Here is a 15,926-nt window from a genome sequence, read left to right as displayed (position 1 = left end):
GAGCAGAGGCCTGTTGTTTAAAGACTCATAACAATCAGATCACTCCAAATACTTGCTATCTGATTCCACTCCAGCAGCTAAAGCAGACCAATGCTATCCATCTTAGTTAAGGGTGACAGATTGGTTGATTGACAGAAAAAGACAGCCTTGGATTAGGTGGGGACTTCAAATCCATGGGGGATCAAGCTATCACCAAATCTCTTTTATGGTACAAATACAAGAGAATCTATGCCTCCACCGCAGCCCCAACAAGACTTACTTACTATACTCAGCTTTGTCAGTAACTAAGTTTCATTTATACAAACTGTCATTCTTCATTCAACCTCCATCTTCTCCTGATCTGCAGGTGGGAACGCTAAGCTGCGCTACCAGATCACATCAGGGAACACGGGAGGGGTGTTTGATGTGGAACCGGAGGTGGGCACTATCTTTATCGCCCAGCCTCTGGACTATGAGCAGAACAAAAGGTAGGAACACACTCCAGGGAAGAATCCTTTGAACCACAAAAAATGTCTTTTTCACACTTCTTTGACTCATGTAAATGCTTGTCAAAGGCATTTGCTGGAAATATATGGTGTTATTTTCCTTGTTTACTTCTTTTCCTGGCACTGTATTATAGCTTTAAACTCCAGCTGTACTTCAACCAATTATACCTCCATAGTTGTAATGTTTAAGTAACTGGCTTACCAAAGCCTGATTCTAATGTTTGAATCTAAACTGTTGCTTTTTTTCAAAAGCCCTTGACGAAGCTAAGTCTTTTTTCCCAGGTACAAGCTTCATGTCCTTGCTTCAGATGGGAAGTGGGAGGATTACTCAACAGTGACAGTAAACGTGGTCAACAAGAATGACGAGGCTCCAGTGTTTACCGTTAACGAGTACTACGGCAGCGTAACAGAGGAGCTAGATGGCTCGCCTGTGTTTGTGTTACAGGTACACCCTAGTCACTATTCAGCTGTATAATAGAGCTTGTGAGTGTTTACTGCAATAATCTGTTTACTTAGCATATAAATTGTGTAATCACATGCAAATGACCTCTTCCCCAAACAGCTATGGTTCAAACAAAGCTTAGCTACTATAACTACATACAAAGGGCCTGTCAAGTTATGGAATCTTCCACATGCATAAACATTGTTCGTGGGTATACTCTGCATAGAAAAAATTTGGAGGGTTCGGTCTTTATTTAGCCTTTCCTAAACCAAAAGCACAAGAGCAAAAGTGTAAGGAATGGTTAGTGTGTTTATCTGCTCTAATGTGAGCTGCATTGTAAGCATGTCTAGCTCACTACCTAGTATACACTAACACAGCATTACTTCAAGGCCAAGGAATATTTCATATTATAATATTTTGTGTAAAAAAACTCTTCAGGATAGCACATCCACTGTAAAGTATTTTCCTTCTGTGTGGAAGCTGTCTTGGATACTACTTAGCATCTCTGTCCTTCTCTTTATTGATTTGGGAAAGTTTACACTCCAGCAACCCTGTCAAAACCTGTTATCTGAGATATCATTACCTTCACTAAACACATTGCTTAGTCCTCATCCTAAAAGCCTTTTCTTTTGTGACAGTAAAAATGAAAAATACTATTTGAAAATGCGAAAAAGCATAAATCTAACTGTCTGGCTTGTCCAAGAATGCAAGCTAAGCAGAAAAACAGGGTTGTGTTAGAATGAAATAATAATCCAATAATAAAATAATCCTAACTTAAGACATCAAGCTATACATTTCAGTAAACTGTCTTATTGCATATTTGTGACTGTATCTGCCTTACTAGTTTGTTTGCATGAGTCAGTTTTTGCTAGAAAGTGAGGTGCAGTTTTAGAAACATTAATTTTGCTAAACACGTCTCGTGTCTTGATTTGAAAAACACTTCACATGCATTTCATTTATTTATTATTATTAATTATTAAAGTCTTTACTGCTGCCTTAAGTCAAAATCAATCCCCTAAAACTTTCAAGGAAGTTTAAAAGGCAGAAGTTGTGTCTCAGAGACATTTAATTGAGATAGAAGTCAACATTACTTAGTTCTGTCCTTAGATCTGTCTTTAGATTTTATTTTCTAAAATTGATTTTAGTCTTTATCTAGTAATTACTGTGTAGCCATTCCTGGATATGGTCCATAGCGAGATCAGTCAGGCTTTAACCCTGAAGCTATGCATTTAACAAGTAATCAATCTGGTAAATAGAGCAGACATTGTATTTCATATGTGTGAAGATCATTAACTTGTATAAATTGTCACAATTGTGAAATAAAATCACACTTAGTTTTGAATATTATATACAGTACCAATCAAAAGTTTGGACACACTTTCTGATTCAAGTGAATGGGAAGGTGTGTCCAAACTTTTGACTGGCACTGTATATATATACCATATATATATTGACCATATAGTTATAGAACACCTGGTGCTTTCTTCTCTCTCTACATTTCTTACTCTTTTAAAGGAAGACAAGTACATTTTGGCTCTACATCACATTGCAATTACCTTGCTAAATTAAAACATCTTTGGCCTGCCCGGGGTGTAATTGCTGCTGATGTGTTGAGGATGAGTGAGAAAGAGCAGACAGAAAAGAGGCAGGAGAAGTGGGGCCTTGGGTGGAGGAGGTTGAATCTCTGCCAGGTTTACCTACGGGAGAGTTTATAACTGCACGGAGCAGTTGTGAAGTGCTTCCAGTCAAGACATCACTCCAAGTCAGCAGCATTTCAATGATTAAACAGAGTAAAATAAGCTATATTACACTCTCATCACCTTTTCTGTCTCGCCGTGCCTTTGATATTGTAGGTAACAGCATCTGACCCAGATAAGGATGCGGATCAGGAGGCCCTGCGTTACTCTCTCCATGGCCAGGGTGCAGAGAGTGAATTTGTAATTGATGAGGTCACAGGCAAGATCTATGCCCAGCGGACCCTGGATCGTGAGGAGCGTGCCGTGTGGCGTTTCGTCGTCCTGGCCACAGACGAGGGCGGTGAAGGTCTGACGGGCTTCACAGACGTCATCATCAATGTATGGGACATCAATGACAATGCACCCATATTTACCTGTGCCCCCAGTTGTCATGGAGACGTGGCAGAAAACTCAGTAGTGGGGACATCTGTGATGGAGATGACAGCCACTGACCTGGATGACTCAGCTGTGGGGCAGAACGCTGTGCTCTCATACAGGATTGTGGGTAGTGTGGATGCTACCAAAATCGACATGGGAGGAGTGCCCATCTTCTCAGAAATGTTCACTATCAACCCCACCACAGGGACCATCACTGTAGCCATGAGTGCACTGGACCGAGAGCAGGTTGAATCCTACCTCCTGGTCGTGGAGGCCAGAGATGGTGGAGGGATGACAGGAACTGGAACTGCGACCATTCAAATCAAGGATGTGAATGACCATGCTCCAAGATTCACTGATCACCCATGTATGGCAAGGATCTCTGAAAATGCAGAGCCCAATGCAGAGGTGGGTTAGTTCAGGCTTCATGGTTGCATTAATTTATTCAGAGAAATCATATTCTCTTATTTATTTTAAATGACCTCTGCAAGGACATTTAAAGGTGGATGATGATATACTTAAGCATCCAGAGTTGTAACTAAAAAGCTGAGCAAAGTTGAAGCCTAAACTAGTATGTATTACCATGTAGACTGAACAAACACTGGCACATGTGGGGCTCTAAATATGATGAAATTCTTCTGACCTTGGATTGCACTTTGCCATTTATTTTGCTAGTTTCTTGCCCAGTACGGGACATATTGCAGCACACACAAATGAAAAACAAAACAAACAAATCAATGCAACTCTGGTTTGTCTTAAAGATTATAGATTACAAATGGATGCTCCGCTAAGTGATAATTTTTCACTTTTTTATTATAATGTTCAAGTGTCCTAGTACTGCTGGTCCCAGTGAACATCAACACCTGACTCCACTGCTCTTTGCAGGCTCAAGCTTACAGTTTTAGTTCTGCAAGCCACTGACTGTTAGTGGATTGCAACATCATGGCAAACAGCCCAAGCAAACTAGTGACTGATGAATCTGTCAAGCTGCAATAACCCAGATATTTTTTTGAGAGTGTAAAGTACAAACCAGGATTTAACAGCAGTAAAATTTAATGGAAGGTACATTCATCAGGTATTTAGTCAATACTCCAGTTCTGTTGCTCTGTGTCCGCTGGATGTGTAACTTAGCTATTGTTTGCTAACACGTTAGCCATTACAACTTGTTAAGCCATTAATATCTCAGAAAAAAAGAAAAAAAAAGTTAAAAATGGAAGTGCACCTTTAAAAAGTAACATCATCTGCTTTTGGCAACATATTAGTGGTACTTTATTTGCAGCTTCTGAACAACAATTTGTCTATTTTTAAGATATTTAGAAAATTTTAAATTTTTCTTCAAACTGTACCAGAATATTGTCTCAGCACAACCTTCCCTGTAAGACGGAGCCAATATTCTGTGTTCACATGATGATCACATGACTTCTTGTTCTAAGGTCCTGGAGCTCGCTGCAGAGGACAGAGACACTGGAGAAAATGCCCAGCTGACCTTTAGTGTTGTGGCTGGAGACCAAGAACAGAAGTTCTACATGGTCAGTCACAAGCAGGAGCAGCGAGGCACACTGAGGCTTAAGAAACGTTTGGACTATGAACGACACAGCGAGCAGAGGTTCAACCTTACACTGAAGGTATATAAAAACTGTTCCAAAGCTCCCTTCGACCGCATGGCTTCCAACTTCTGAAGATGACTTTGATTAAACTTCGGTATCCTTTTCTCTCTGTAATTCATGGAGCTTTAATTTCACTTCTGTGTAAAGGGAACTCTCAGTGAAGGGTATGCAGCATGTGTGAAGGGGATATAGAGTCAAGACTGTCAGAAGCTAGAAGATGAATGGTGCTGTGGTGCCTGATGTGAAAGTGCAAAAAATATAAAACTGATTTTGATAGACATCTAAACTTTGGGTACAGTCACATACAGCATTCCAGTAAGTTTCTAGCATTTTTGAAACTGATGAAAACAAATGGAAAGGGTTTGTGGTTTGAATCTTCATAAGCAATGATCTCAAAGTTATTAGTTTTTTCTTTAGTGCTCACAAATGCCTCAAATGTAGTAAAACCAATGTGTCAGCCCCTTTGTCAAAAGCTAAGATTAAGAATTTCAAGGTGAAGAGAATACCATAAAGCCCATCAAATAGAAACTGTCATTTTAAAGATCCACAAGGCAGCTTTTCATATTGGTGGCAGTGAGAGTTAGTTGATGGAAAATAACTTTAAATTCTGTAAGGCGGTATATACACATGTGGCTGGTCTGATATTGCTTTATACTAAGGTATACGAAATATCTAATATATTCACTGATCACTTCTGTAAACGTTACTTGTATCTGACTCTTTTTTAAAATCATGTGTTTTTCACTTTCTCTTGGTGGAGACATCCAACTTGTTTTTGCAAATACGATTCATCTGTGGCATGACAATTATTGCAGGGTGCCTCGGAATCATAGCAGCCTGCAATTCTGGCTGAAAAGATGCATGTCTTTACATTTCAATCTTGCCTATACTGCACTTGTAAGCCTTGTCAGACTGTATTTGGTTCTTGTTGCAGGTTGAAGACTTGGACTTCTCCAGCCTCCTGCACTGTATGGTGGAGGTGGAGGATTATAATGACCATGCTCCCGTCTTCATTCCACACTTTCTATCCCTTGCCCCGCTGCCTGAGGACATCACCGTGGGAACCAGTGTGGCACATTTGGTGGCCAGTGACTCTGATTCAGGCCAGAACCGTGACATCACGTATAGCTTGTTAGAGGATTCAGATCCTGAGGGTCTGTTTACCATCGACCAGTCTGGCGTACTCTCTGTGGCCCAGCCTCTGGATCGGGAAAGGATACCCCAGCATCACCTGGTGGTCATAGCAACCGATCATGGGGTCCCACCTCTGACAGGGAGTGCCACAGTCCAGCTGCCTCTCTTGGACGTGAATGACAATGGACCAGAGTTTGAAGCTGCATACTCCCCAATCGTCTTTGAGAATGTGGCTGGACCACAGGTAGGGTTTGATCTCAAGTTAACATGTATCATGCTGATAAAATGATATGACTTGTTGGAAAGAGGGTAAAGAAGAAGCAAAGGAGATGTATCATTCATTAGTTGAAAATGATACTGTGCAGATGCAAAGAATGACTTAATTAAATAATTGATCAATTGTGGTATGGATGAAAAAATCTAATCAAAAACCTCATTCTCCTCCTCTGTGTTTAGGTAGTAAGGTTGAACCAAACATCAACCCTCCTCCGGGCTGTGGACCAGGACTCCCCAGAAAATGGACCACCTTTCCATTTCACCGTCTCCTCTGAATATCGCCATAGCAATGATTTCTACCTCCAAGACAACCTAAATGGCACAGCAACACTGACAGCTTTGAGGACATTTGACCGCGAACGCCAAAAAGAGTTTCTTATTCCCATTATAATGAGTGACAGTGGCCGACCAGCTAAAACTGTGACAAGCACCTTGACAGTAACCATTGGTGACCAAAATGACCATGCACATGTAGCGGGGGAGAAGAAGATTTTCATCAACAGTCACCGAGGTGAGAAGGTCATCATTGTCTTTAGGATGTAGTGTTCAAACACAGATAAATGCAATTAATATAGCTCTTAACTATAGGCACATGAATCTTACCAATACAGACAGTCATTGTCATTATTTACTGTTTTCAAGCACAACTTTGCTCCTGAAGGTAGTTTTCTGTCTCTGTAAATAAATGATACACAGACACAACCAAGATGATGCTCACACTGCCAGCAAATTAAATCCTAATCAGTATGCAGTAATTAACACACACATACACACGGACCATTTTTATTGTGTTTTTCACCTCTGCCTCAGCCCCCTCATATTCATCACCTAATCATTGTCCGCATGATCACTGTCTAGTCACAATGACTCCCGTGATGCTATTTGAATGGTCACAAAGGCAAGCCATCGCATTGACATTCAATTAATCACAGCTATAATGTTTATTCTTCCGCAGTCCACTGCATGTTTGGCAACAGGCTCAAGAACAAAACGCAAACTAGAGTATCTGGGTTCAGGCCACAGAGAATTTCAGCAGTTCATTCAAATTTTGTGTCACAAAATTAATTTTCCAAATCTACAAGATGAACATTCCTTCAGCATCCCAAATAATAAAGGGTCTTGTTACTTCTCTGCTGTTTGTGGCAAAACATAATTTGTTTGTATACTTACACCTGAATTAAATGAAAAATAGCCCAGTATTATCAGTATTTGTCATTGAAAACCACAAATTCTAACAAGTTGTTTCAGAGAACTTATTCCTCAGAAGTTCCTGGTTAAAATCCAACATGTCAAGGTCTGCCTTTAAAATTTCAAGGGTACCCTCAGAATAATTCCCACATGGTTCAGTGTGAGAAGCTGAAGGAGAGAGAGTGATGGCAATAACAGTCTTTCTATATGATTATAATTATTGTGCATTCACACAGCATTTTCTGTTATGCATTTCCTTCTCCGTATGTCAACCACCTGCAATGTCACTTCTCCTTGTTTCTGCTGAAAGGAAATGGAATGAAGCCTAAGACATGTACATTCAGGAAATTCATTTTTTACATATATTATTCTTTGTTGTGCTTGTGCTTTGTCTGTGTTTGAGATATATTGCTTTGATTTTCAAGGTTCTTTCCTTGACACATGATGTTACATGCATAACACGTGCAGCACCCACTTCAATACATGGAGATACGCATGCAGAACAGTAGTCGCAGCCTGAAACTTTTCTTGAGTATGTGGAATATCAGTGGAGAGCAATTCTTTTGCTTTCAGATATTTTCCAAGATGTGCTGTACTGCTGTATCAATCACACACTGTACACATGAAATGACATTTAACTCTGTGTTTGTTAAACTGTTAAACTAATATTTTTTCTCATTAGGACGTATGCCAACCACAGTGCTTGGAAAGGTCTACTCTCCTGACCCTGATGACTGGGACAACAAGACATATGTCTTTGAAGGTCATGTGCCAAGGTAAACAGTGCAGCTCCTCATGAACCAGTCATGCTGGATTCCTCACCTTTTAGAGTTTGGGCACAATCAAAGATCTTTAAAGCTGCAAGATTTGTATTTGAAAAATACAACAATTTTGTCAGCCTACAACACAGACTTAGACTAAAGTTATCTGTGCATATTGATTCACCAAGATTACTCAAATTGGTGTGTATGCATCAGTATTTTCTTATTAAAACTAATCAATTTGTGTCCTCAACAATGGACAGTGAGTGCCAGTAATTGCTAAATATCTGCCCTTTCCAAGAGACATCCAGCATCCTGATGATAGTCAAATCCTATGATTTTTGGCTCCATAAACTAGATGAGTCTTTTGTTTGTGAGTTTGTCAGTGAAGCTGTATTTCTATTATTGTAGGGTTTCAGTGTATTTCAGATGAGCAAACAACTGCAGTCAATGTGTAATTTTTATTTAAAGAAATGTTGTTTCCACTCATTTTCCAGACAGACTCACCAAGCACAGTAGGTGGTAGAGAAAACAGGAGGCACTGTGATAGAAGTCAATAAAATACTTTTTATGTTTTGGTCGTTTGCACTCATGAAAGATCATGCTCAAGATTATCCAAAAGTGAACATTACTATCTCACATGTCTCTGTGGGTTGTGTTGGCCAAACACATATCTTACACATATCTTTCATGTCCTGAACCAGCACTTAAAAGTCAATCTTGCAACACACTGTGTCTATATCATATGATCTGTTGCTGTGATTGATTGAGACATCAAAATAATGCGAAAAAACAGCACCCCTGAGTGAAATATCTCTCACGAAGAGGGTGGCTGATATTTTTTGCACTGTGATCAATACTCAAGACTTATCTGGAAGGCTATTATTGAAGTCCCTCAGACTTTACAGGATTCAAACTGTTGCCATTTGCTGACTATTTTGCTGGCTCCCAATTCCCTTTTTATTTTTTTGCATAAATTCAGTGTGATTTGATGAAAGTGGGCCTATTTTCTCCTCTGCAATGTGATCAGCACTCAGTAACCAAGCTGCCTCCCTGGTTATATTGATTAAGCTGGAACCTCCTTCACGAAACAGCCTCATTAAATCAGCCTAATTCTGTAATGTGTCCACACACCTCCACCTGCTGTTTTACATCTCATCTGTCAAAACTATTATATCCATTCCAATCTCATCTTCCTTTCCTAATTCCTGTCCTATTTCTTTGTTCTTTCCTCTTTTTTTATCTCTGTCTATCCCCCTTTTGTTCTTCCTTAAGTGATTTGTTTTATTTTGTTTTTGACATATTTTTATATCGGCTCTCTTTTTCCTTTTTTTCTTTTTCCATTTTTTTTTATCCTTTTACATTTTTCTCCATTATCTCTCCATCTTGTCTATTTTTTCTCCTCAGGTTGATTCCTTATTTCCTCATTCCTTTGCCTCCTTATCTTGTTCTTCCTTCCATGTTGATGTGTTTGTGAGAAGTTATTGGAAATCCTATGGCTGAAGTTTTTGGTTTGTCTCTGAAAATGCTTCCCTTGAGACTTTCCTCTGCTAAATGTGACGATGAGCAGATACATTTTTCACTTTTACACACACACACACACACACACACACACACACACACACACACACACACACACACACACACACACACACACACACACAAGTCCCCAAAAATCACATAAAGCAAAACTCCAGCATCCCACGACACCTTAGTCTTCATCTCCCAAAGTGAGCTGAAGTCGAAATGACAAACTTTTCTCACTTCTCTCTCAAAGTTAAAGTTCAGCCCACATGGAGGACTGGGTGTAATATGAGGCATTAACCTTTCATGACAGCTCTCATCTCTTGGTGTTTCAAACCTAAGTTGAGTTCAGAACACATTGTTTCATCACTGTGGTACGGGCTTTTCACAAAACAGAGCCTGTCATAGCTCATTCTGGTCTGCTTTATACATTTTCATTTTAGTGCAGCAAATCATCCAAAGTAGTGTATATTGTAGTCATTCCATTTTAGGTAATTGGATCACATGTCTGTATTGTATATTTACTAAGTTAAATTGGTTAAATAAACTGTGCTGAAAGGAAATTCAGTGCATCCTGTAGAATAGTTTTATTGCAAGTGTCTTACTACAACTGGAATAAACATTTGACATAAATGTCTATAAAAGCAGGCTTCAGCAAGATGGGAAGGACCAAGTGGTAACAACTGTATTTTAGTATTGGTAGTTCTGCTAAAGATTTAAAAGTGTCTTTCAGTGATGTGAAACATGGAGTTAAGTACCAGACCGAAGATGTAATCTACACACAACAGCATGTGCTGTAAAATGAGCTAATGTGGCCCTTGGCTCTACAAGTGGTTTGATTTGATTTGCCAAGGTTCTGCCTTGGATTTCCTCTCTAATTAAACTTGAATGAGCTCATTTACTGTACAAGGAGAGCATGGAGACAAGGACCAAGTGAAATTGCTTCCTCACGTCCTTGTGCCTATTAGTCAGTCTCATTTTTCCCTTGCCTTCCCTCTCCCTAATGCATCGTCGCTGCTCACTTTCTATTATTGTCCCAGAGGGCAATTGGTTTACAGCAGAAAATAGAGTAAACACTAAAACTCAGAGTAAAAGCCATTGCTGAGGGGGATGAAGGAGTATTTGTAACAGTTTGTCTTCAGCTTGGACAGCTGAACTGTGTCCTGCAGGCAACCAGATGAGGAAAGGGTGTTGAGGCTTAGTTGTATGTTGAGCCTTCATATCACACAACTCACACAGACACTGTAGCTTCACTCTATCATACATACCATGACTGATAAAATTGTACAGCGCATCCAGTAATTTTTTAAAATAAATGTTGGATACACCTCTATGTATAAAGGTATACACATTGTACCTCATCTTGAGGGAAAACCTAAATTATGTCTGCAATTAAAATATTGGCTTATCTGTTGGGGCATGAAATCTGTTGTTAAAAACAGTTTTGGTACATTTCAAAATGGTTAACATGCATTTTTCATGAAATACATAATTTGTCATAGAGTTTGACAAAGCAAAGTTTTCTGACATTCACATGCTGCTCATTTGTATTCAGATGGCACTTGGAGGCCAGTAGGCTCTAAGTGTGGGAGCAGATAATGATCCAGTGCTGTATTTAGCAACCCTGTCGCTAGACAAGCACATCACTTGGACAGTTCTGCAAAATCCAAGATTACCTTCAATGACTACATTGTTTTATGTCCAATACCAGACTTTTTAAAATTCTTGCTTTTTACAGTATCTGAGCATGGCAACCACAGAATGGTTAAAGTTAGGGAAAGACTGTGGTTATGGTAAATAAACTGTGGTTATGTGTGTGGTTATGTGGATAAGTATGGTTAGGGTTAGACAACTAACAGTTGGTAATGGTGATCATCCATTAGCCCGACCTCCACACTCTTACTTTATGCCCACCGGTGTGGAATTATCGAATATGGATGTAATGCCAGTGGGTACTGGGCTAAGGTTAAATGATGATTATATCATAATCCCAGTTCTTGAATACAGTCGGAGCCTTCAAACAGGGCTTTATGGGTTTCACCTCTCATCCTAGCAGAGCCACATACTACACATTTGAATAGTGCAAGGTCAGCCAGCTAACCTTCAATGAGCCAACCAATATTAGTCCCACATGTACCAATCCCTGCATTTTCAGATCAGCACCTAGTGGAGTGGAAGGGTAGTGGAATGGAGGCCTCCACCATAGAACATTGTTCAGTTTTACATAGAGCCCTGTAAAAGGGCTTCACCTGCATTCCCTGCTGTAACACCAACACTGGACACCCAAGTCAGAGCTAAAGGTGAAGTGAGTTCCAACCTGAGAGGAGCAAGCAATATATATTGTCTAATGGTTGACTGTGCACTTATAGACAATAAGTGTGCAGTCTAAAGAGGCATTTCCTTTCATTTAGCTGGTTACCATGCCAACCTTTGATGGAAACTGAAATAACTGGTCTCTGCAGACTCACTGAGATGTCGGTAATAGCCTAATGACTAATCAGTACCATGCCAGGGGTCAGTTCTATAGATTCAGTAGCTTGACCCTCTCAGGCTCCAAGTGGTTAGTAAATAGCTCAGAGTGGCCCACACAGCTATCTTTTGCCTGTAGTGAAATGGGATGTTGGCAAAACCACCAGCCAATCTTAAAGCCTGGTTGCATTATGATCCAGCCTGCTGGAGACACATGGACATAAGCACACTGCCTTTTATGCAAGCTGTTTTTGTGGGCTCATCTCAGGTTTACTGTTTGGAGATGATTACAAGTTAAGCCTATTCAGAGGGCTCCACTGCTGTGAAAAAGAACTGACGCATTCAAATGTTGTCATCTAAAAAAGTTAGTGTGGCAAATGACCCAACAAGATTTCTCTCAAAATATCCACAAAATTAGCAACTTTCAAACTGGTTTGGTGCCTGTGTGTTTGTTATTTCTCTCAGTTACTTCATCCTGAACAAGAGAACGGGCTTCCTAATCATCAAGGAGAACGCTCCACCCGGCACCTACCAGTTCCAGGTCCGTGTCTCCGATGGAGTCTGGCCAGATGCAGTCTCCACCGTCACTGTGCACGTCAGAGAGCTGCGAGATGAGGCTATCTATAACTCGGGGTCGCTCCGTCTGGCAGGTGGGACTAACACTATACAAACAGACACACAGAGAGAAACACACAAACATTGCCCCAAAGTTTTAGTCATGTCATCACCAGTTCTGAACATTACACAGGAGTGTAATATCTTACTCTGAGACTAACCTTTTTCCTCATAAAGACTGTAATTAAGAAAAATACTGATACACACATGTCCACAAAAAACTGTCCCGATGAATCTTTCATTTTCTGCTCCTTTGTTTTGACATTCAAACTGTGCTTGACCCATTAGTTTGTGGCCTTCCAAGCACTGTTCAACCAGTTTTTACAGTTACCACACACATCACTTGCAGCCACACTTCCCGCTTTCCTTGTGATTGATGGTTTGTGACACTCATGCTACTACAGCAATAGGTAGGACCTCTAGCAATACCAATTGTATATAAGCTGACAAAAGCCAGTGTTGCCTAAAAATTAAAACTGTGCCCAACTTCTTCCCTGCTGACAAGGAAGTGTTGAGACCATGGTCATTATTTGCAGACTTGTCTCTAGTCGTAGAAAATTAATGAGTGCTGATTACTGTTTGCTCTAGTTGTTTGCAGTGTTTCAAAGGGCTGTCACACTCTAAGTTAAAGATGTTTCCTTAGCGAAAGATTACACCCATTATTAATCCCTCTCCCCTGACTCATGGGATCTCAGTAGTCGTCCGCACACACACAGAAAAGCCTTTTTCCATTACTTATGCCGGCAAAATAATTAGTCGAGAGGTTTTTGCTCAGCCAGCACATTCTCCTCACATGCTGAGCAGCATCCATCATTACCTGATGTACAACACATCGGCTGTCTGCTCAGAATTAAATTCGCTATAGAGAAATGGGACATGGCTGACGGATTTTTATGATTTCACAGATATTGAAATAGAAGCAGAGCGGGAGGCCAGAGGGTGCACTCCAAAGATGGGAAGGGAGTAAAGGGAGAGAAATGAAGAGGGAAAGGGATGGAAGGGAGAGTCAAGCCTCATATAAGTAGATAAAAGGATTTGCTTCCCATTCTGAAAACAGGGCTGAGGTAAATTAATGTGCACCAAACCCAGAGACGGTGTGGTGGAGAACAGCTGGCGCCCACATTTCAATATGTGTATAAAAGAAATTAATCTATGTGCAAAATGTAGATCAGAAAATGTGTTTAAGATGAGAAATGAAAATCAAAATGAAATTATTGCTCAGTTAAACTATTCTTAACTGTGCTATTTGTTTTTAGGATTGAAACCTGTATTTTTCATCTATTTCATTTAGAATAATAAGGTCAGGTTTGTCAACAACTTATCCCTGTGGGATGGTCACTTCATTGGGGATTTTTAAATGGCTTGACTGTCATCGAAGGGCTGTTAGCTGCAGAATGTATTGATTTAATAGGTCTCGGTTGTAACTGAAGGACTTAAATTGAGAGCTAAGGAGCGCTGGAGTCAGCCACCACTGTGAACACAGTGTCAAAATCACTCAAATGCTTTTAACCTGCAGTTCAGCAATGAACAAACTCACAAAAATTGTAAGTTGGAGGTTTCAAAAGAAAATGTAATATCAAGGATTAATGACTTTGAGATCATCCTGAGGTGTAGGCAAGCTACCAAAACAGTGGTGTGCGTGCGGAGGATATGTACAAACGCCATTTCCAGGATTTTATTTTTCCTTGTGGAGCTTTGGAGTAAACAGTCCATTGATTCTCAGTCTCGGGGATTATGAAAATATTCTACTTATAGCATTACTTACACCCTCCTTGACATTCTAAATCCCATTTCAAGAACAAATGTGGAATGCAATAAGGATGCACAAAGAAAGCACTAGTTAAATCTGCCTTGCTGAGATTAATTCTCCCTCTCTTGCTCACTCTCTTTCTCTCTCTCTCTTTCTCAATATTGATGGAAAGGTAAAAAATGTGGTAAACAAAAAGTCCTTGAAATGTCCACATAACACTAGCTTAGTGTGAAATACACAGTGCTCGGGGGTGAAAGCACAATCAGAAGCACATGATGAGTACATACGCTGCATACGGTAGGCTAATGTACTTTGTGTTATACAATGAACTGATGAGCCCTTTATTTACTGTCCCTGCCCTTCAAAGAAAGATACACTGGACTGAGATATAACCTAAATATTTATCTATCTCTCTTTCTGCACCTGTCTCTTCCTCTGAGGTATGTGCATTGTAGGATCAATACACAGAAATTGGGAAAATATCTTAGTCTGCCAGTGCAGGGATTATATGTTAGATACCTGAGACTTCCTCTACCCATTTTATGGATCTGACACTCATATTGCCCTTGTTACTGTTCCTATTGCTGGTAATTTATGAGCCTAGTCTCCTGATATCCCATTAAAAGATCTGAAATGCAAATAGTACAAGAAATGCCAATAAAACTAGTTTCCTTATTTTAAATTTCTGTGTCTGTGTGTGTTTAATAAATGCAAGTCAAATGAATTGATTTTGGCCACTTTTTTAACCTGTCTGTAGCAAGGCCCCTAAACTTTATGGAAGTACACTTCTAAATTGTTAGAATACCTCTTTACTGTACCAATTTATCTTTAATAATTAATCATATTTTTTCAATTAATCATTTAATCCATATGATGTTAATCATAGACCCATCACAATTTCCCAGAGCACAAGATGACATCCTTAAATTTCTTGGTTTGTCAGACTAACAGTCTAAAACGGTACAGTACAGTGATATATGAACAGAGAAAGAAGCATAACCCTCAAATTTGAGAAGCTGGAACCAATGAATATTTGGTATTTTCGATTAACAATACGCTGTAAATGATGATTGTTTCCAATTATTTTCTTCTAATTGATCAAACCAGTAAGTGGTTGCTGGCTATTTTTGTTCTAAGCTAAGCTAAAACTCCCTGGATCTGTTGCTGTACTGCACTGACCGATTACACTCATGTTAACCCTCTGGTCAGATTCTAGGCACAACTTAAATAAGTGCCATTCCCCACCATCCCTCCTAACATTTTCTTTAATAATTGAGTGGTGTTTGGGGTCTTGATTGAAAATTAGTTGAAAACATGGTATCACAGTGATTTGTTTGTTGGTTGTCCACAATTCATCACATCATATCAGAAACTAAAATAAATCATGAATTACAGTGTTTGTGTTAGAAACCATCTACATTGAGTACAGTATACTGTATACTAGGAGAGAGGTATGTTTCAGCTGAGTGCCATCCACACAGTGCCGCATATAATTTTCTTTTAGTGGCCTCGGTGACCTGTGTCGCCTTTATTGTGATACAAAGTGAGAAAGACATCATGG

The 15,926-nt window shown here is 39.7% G+C and overlaps 1 protein-coding gene across 1 annotated transcript in view; it reads left to right on the top strand.

Annotated features, from left to right (window-relative positions):
- The window catches only part of LOC121896373 (neural-cadherin-like), a 261,050-nt gene that overhangs the window by 102,924 nt on the left and 142,200 nt on the right, over nt 1–15,926 (top strand). The window contains exons 17-24 of the mRNA XM_042410220.1: nt 347–467; nt 768–930; nt 2,781–3,449; nt 4,475–4,666; nt 5,583–6,026; nt 6,239–6,569; nt 7,929–8,022; nt 12,466–12,650. Of these exons, the coding sequence (XP_042266154.1) occupies nt 347–467; nt 768–930; nt 2,781–3,449; nt 4,475–4,666; nt 5,583–6,026; nt 6,239–6,569; nt 7,929–8,022; nt 12,466–12,650 (2,199 nt within the window). The remainder of the gene's footprint in view (nt 1–346; nt 468–767; nt 931–2,780; nt 3,450–4,474; nt 4,667–5,582; nt 6,027–6,238; nt 6,570–7,928; nt 8,023–12,465; nt 12,651–15,926) is intronic.

This window comes from Thunnus maccoyii, chromosome 1, assembly GCF_910596095.1.
Source record: "Thunnus maccoyii chromosome 1, fThuMac1.1, whole genome shotgun sequence".
Taxonomy (NCBI): Eukaryota; Metazoa; Chordata; class Actinopteri; order Scombriformes; family Scombridae; genus Thunnus; species Thunnus maccoyii.
The sequence above is the reverse complement of the archived record's forward strand: the minus strand, read 5'-3'. Positions and strand labels throughout refer to the sequence as shown.